The sequence below is a fragment of the Pinus tabuliformis genome, chromosome 3_1 (genome assembly GCF_031772625.1).
Source record: "Pinus tabuliformis cultivar Carrire ecotype Pingquan chromosome 3_1, CPIR1, whole genome shotgun sequence".
Taxonomy (NCBI): domain Eukaryota; kingdom Viridiplantae; phylum Streptophyta; class Pinopsida; order Pinales; family Pinaceae; genus Pinus; species Pinus tabuliformis.
Window position 1 is genome coordinate 139,631,688 of NC_142301.1, and position 5,116 is coordinate 139,636,803.

At 33.6% G+C, this 5,116-nt stretch overlaps 1 protein-coding gene across 1 annotated transcript; it reads right to left on the minus strand.

Annotated features, from left to right (window-relative positions):
* Nucleotides 1–1,835: 1,835 nt before the first annotated feature.
* LOC149186166 (histone H4-like) lies at nucleotides 1,836–2,595 on the minus strand. The gene has a single exon (XM_089412565.1). The coding sequence runs from the start codon at nucleotides 2,504–2,506 to the stop codon at nucleotides 2,195–2,197; it is 312 nt and encodes a 103-aa protein (XP_089268691.1). The 5' UTR covers nucleotides 2,507–2,595; the 3' UTR covers nucleotides 1,836–2,194.
* Between the last annotated feature and the right edge of the window lie 2,521 nt (nucleotides 2,596–5,116).

A 5,116-nucleotide genomic window follows, 5' to 3' on the forward strand; every position in this document is an offset into this window, starting at 1 on the left:
CGTGTACTGCCATGCTCCCTATGACTAGGATGCATGGTGTTCAACAACTTGATCTGGAATCAAGCACTCACTTTAGTTAATGGAGAGTGATATAATACACCATTCTCAATCACTTCTTCATTATTACTTCATGGTTCAACAACACAAAGCAGTGATGAAAAAAATGGTTTAAAATCACAAGTTGGCATGATGATGGATTGGCAAGGATAATTCTCCCTAATTGAAAGAGAGAGTTAAAATTGGCAACTAAGACCAATTTCCACCTTAAGACAACTCATATGATGGAGATAATTATTGCATTGAATTTCTCTTTCGAAGAAATAAATTTTGATATAAAGATCATTTCATTTTGACAAGAAAAAATGGAATTATGAATTTATTTATCTTATGAACAAATTGTCAAAGTCAACCATAATAAAATGTAGGCTCATAAAGCTCAATAAATGGATTTTCACTTCAATTTTTCTTATTAACTCAATATCAATTTCTATATTATCAATCATATTAACATGATAGTAAATGTAGATAAAACATAAATAATAAACAGAAAACAAACCAAGACAAAGACACAATATTTAACAAATACAAAAAAAAAAAAAAAAACCTTTGATCAAATCTTCTTATTATTCTTCAAAAGTCCAACAAAGAAAAAATACAATATACAAAATTTACTTGCCCAAACACAATCAAATCAATCCAATCAAACTGTGGTCAACAAGATGCCCCAACCAAAAATTCAACAATGGTCAAATTAACATAATTACTCTTCCAAATGAACTTAATCAAACCTAATCAATTCAACCTCCAAAAACAATCCAAATTAGCCCAAAATAGTCCTAAAAAAATTGATCAAACTTGGTCAACACAAAGTCAACTCTACAATCAAAAGGCTTACAACCAACACTAGTCATCCTACCCATAAATCCTCAAAATTTGTGTCAAAGAATGCAATTTGTCCAAACAAAAATTCTCCCAAGAAAAACCTAGTCAAACAAAGTCAAATACTACTCAATCAACACTAGTCAAACTTGCTAAGACTTGGTCAATGCAAAAAAACAAAAAACACAATCAACCCTCACACATGTTGAAGAGAAAAACATTGTCTTGAAATTCATACCACCCAATCAAATGAAAAAAGAAAAAAAAAAGTGGGTGAAATAATAAATGTCCAAATAAAATAGATACTAGTCAAAATGAAATGATCTTTAAACCAATGCTACACCTCTTGAAAAAAAAAAAAAAAAATCCAATAAAAATATCAACTCCATCATATGAGATGCCAAGTAAAGTGGAGTTTGACTCTAGTTACCAAATTTAACACATTCCCTATAAAGACACAATTTCATTAACAAATGACATTCTCCACCAAAACCACAATTTCATTAATAAATGACACTCCACCAAAGCCACAATTTTGGTCAAATATCATATTGAAACAAAGCCCCCACACAATCATAGATATATATTCTACCCACTTCCTCTAGATATCAATATCAATAACCCAAGTATTTTCTCACCCTTCTCCTTTCAATTTTAAAAATCTCATATATATCAAAGTGTATTTTCACGTTTTTAAAACTGCAACCGCAAACAGCTTAATCGCCCCTCTGAATTGATTCAGATTGTAAGAATTGCAATGAATTGGATTATCTAGTTGTAATTTACATCTAAAAAACTCCAACAAAATTATTGACAAAACAGATAGAAATAGAGGCAGTTTGGCTAATCCATAGAAAATACCAAAGTTAACACAGTAAGGCAATCACTAACTACACCCCATTTTCGGCAGCATCTTGGCATAACTTGAAAAATTAAAATTAGAAATAATCCCAAAATTAAAAACTGCCCTCTTACCCTGGATATTGATTTTTGAATTGATCCAGATTTATCATAATTACACAATCTAGATTTGGTCCAGGTTATCACAATGCACCATCTGAACAATATAGCAATCAAATTGAATGAACTTCTTTTCTTCACCAAATTACGGTCAAGGAAATAAATAATAGGGCAATTCAGTAATGACATAGACAACTCCTCTCTCAACACATTGAATAAATTCGTACGAGCTTCAACTAAAAAAATGCATTCGGCACTTGACAGGCTCAAAATTTCCCGTGGATACGAAGGTGGTGTCTAGAGACACCATAAATGACAGTGAATTAAGAATGACCAATGGTCAGAATGAGACTTCTCAGCCCCCAAAGCCGTAAAGAGTTCGGCCCTGTCTTTTTAAGGAGTACACAACATCCATGGCTGTCACAGTCTTTCTTCTTGCGTGCTCTGTGTATGTCACCGCATCCCTGATCACATTCTCCAAGAAGATCTTCAAGACGCCTCTGGTCTCTTCATAGATGAGACCGCTGATGCGCTTTACGCCTCCTCTCCTGGCAAGACGCCTGATGGCAGGCTTTGTAATGCCCTGAATGTTATCCCTGAGAACTTTCCTGTGCCTCTTCGCACCTCCCTTCCCCAAACCCTTTCCTCCCTTTCCACGCCCAGACATCTTTCTCGCTACCTACTGCTGCTTTCAACCGAAATGATAGAATGAAGAATAGCGATGCTGGGTAGAAATGCGAGAGGAGAATATATATCTAGAGACTGTGTCACTCACATCTCGCTGCTTCAATCCCAATGCCTCTCATCAACGGCTCAGAGATCTCGATCCGTTTCACCTCGACCTGTTCCTTGAGAACCGTCGATGAGATTTCATCAATGGCTGCAATCAAATCGATGAGGATTGAGGAATTCATCCTCAACTTTGAACAAAGGCGCCAACGCTTCGTAATGCCCAAAACAGCTTCATTGAACTTTAATTTAATTTTATTTAAGATTTGAAGAGCCATGGACTCTAAATTAGATATTTTGAATCTCATTATTTAAAAACATTATACATTCATATTTAAGATGTGCCAGCGAAAGTTTTTCCTCTTGTCTAGGTTGAATAATAAGAGTATCTGATCTCAGTGAACAACAGCAGGTGAAGCACAAACAATCGCGCGACTCTTCGATAAATACTCCACCAGGGTTTTTTATTTGTTCATCTCATCTTTGTTGGGATTTGCTTCTGTGAGGGCTTTTGGGTTTCTCTGTGTTGTGTTTAGTTCTTCGATCTTTCTTTGGTGAGAGTTCAACTCTTTCTGCTCTGGAAAAATGTCGTGCTGTGGAGGGAATTGTGGGTGCGGCACTGGTTACAAGGGGTGAGTGTTATCTTTTATTCATTTAATTAATTATGCTTATTAGTGAAATCCTTTGGAATTTCAGTGTAAACAACTCGAATTTGAATTCGATATTAATTGAGGAGGATATAGAAATAGGAATTCTTCATTTTAACTTCATTTCTTCTAATTATTCGGTATTCCCATGAGAGACATTTAAACTAGCAATTGCATCAGATGTTGTAGTGGAAACGCTGTAAGGCATAAATTCAAGAAATTCAAGAGCAACAGATTCTAACAAAACATTTAGAAGTGCATCATCATTTGCCTAGACAACTTGAATCGAAGGAGGCAAACAATTTTTTGAATGAGTTCAAGAGCAACATATGCTAACAAAACATAACATAAATTCAATAGCAACAGATGCTAAGAGAACATCTAGAAGTGCATCATCATTTTCCTAGACAAGTTGAATGAAATAGGCAAACAGTTTTTTGAATGAGCATTCAAGCTCTAGAAAATCTAGAGAATATATTCTATGTCTTTTATTGTAAGTGTACATTTCCTTTGTGGATCATAATTGTCTTTCCTTTTACCAAATACCTTATCACAATCGCTTGCTAGACTACCAAAACAATTTTTTTAATTATTCTATGATTTTTCTTGTAAGTCTCTTTGTGGATCATAATTGTCCTTGCTTTTACCGAATACCTTATCACAATCCCTTACTAGACTACCATTCTTTCAAGCACACAAATGTTTCTAGACCTCATTATTTTTGACAGGCCATTTTCATCTAAATTAACTATTTTTACCTTTCATAAACTTTTTGAGATTTTTAATCCAAGATCATAGAACATGAAGAGGTTAGTACTCTTCCTAACATATAATCAACTATTATTTCTCTAAACTAGCAACTTAAATAAATTTGTTAAACAAAAAAGATTAACAATCACAATTTTTAGATTGTTTTTATATATTAGATTTTAAGCTTGTGTGGTAGTGTTTTGGAGTAGCATGATCCGGATTATCCACAATATCATGTTCATTCTGTCGACGTTTCAAACCCCAAAGGGGGTCCATCATCAGGACTACTTTTGATAGAATATGAATGATAGTTCCTTGAGAGAAGAATCTTGCGACCAGAGTATAAATAAACCTAGATCTTGATAAAAAAAATTATATTTGCAGGTCGATAGTTCTCCTCTCAATTTTTATCCTTAAAATTTCGAGAAGACATGTCTCATTCCATGTATCCCCTCTGTATAGGGAAGTTATGTTAGATTTTAAGCTTCTGTGGTAGTTTTTTGGAGTAGCATGATCCGGATTATCCACAGTATCATGTTCATTCTGTCGACGTTTCAAACCCCAAAGGGGGTCCATCATCAGGACTAATTTTGATAGAATATGAATGATAGTTCCTTGAGAGAAGAATCTTGCGACCAGAGTATAATTGCAGGTCGGCAGTTCTCCTCTCAATTTTTATCCTTAAGATTTCGAGAAGACAGATCTCATTCCATGTATCCCCTCCGTATAGGGAAGTTATGTTAGATTTTAAGCTTCTGTGGTAGTTTTTTGGAGTAGCATGATCCGGATTATCCACAGTATCATGTTCATTTTGTCGATGTTTCAAACCCCAACGGGGTCCATCATCAGGATTAATTTTGATAGAATATGAATGATAGTTCCTTGAGAGAAGAATCTTGCGACCAAAAATATTTAGAAAATATTTTATAAAATGTATAAACAAAATATTTAATTATTTTATATAACAAAAATAAAATAAAATTCTATATAAATTATTTATATTACAAAATTATAATTATAGTATTAAATACTTATATTAAAAAAATTCATTTATTTTTTAATATATATTACTCAATAAATTGACAATAATAAAATTAAGTGATGCAAGAGCCTTTCCTTTTTATTCAGAACCTCGAGCAATAGAAAAAACT

Bases quoted from the DNA above. Each gene is read 5' to 3' on its own strand.
- LOC149186166 (XM_089412565.1), bottom strand. From the start codon at position 2,506: ATGTCTGGGCGTGGAAAGGGAGGAAAGGGTTTGGGGAAGGGAGGTGCG.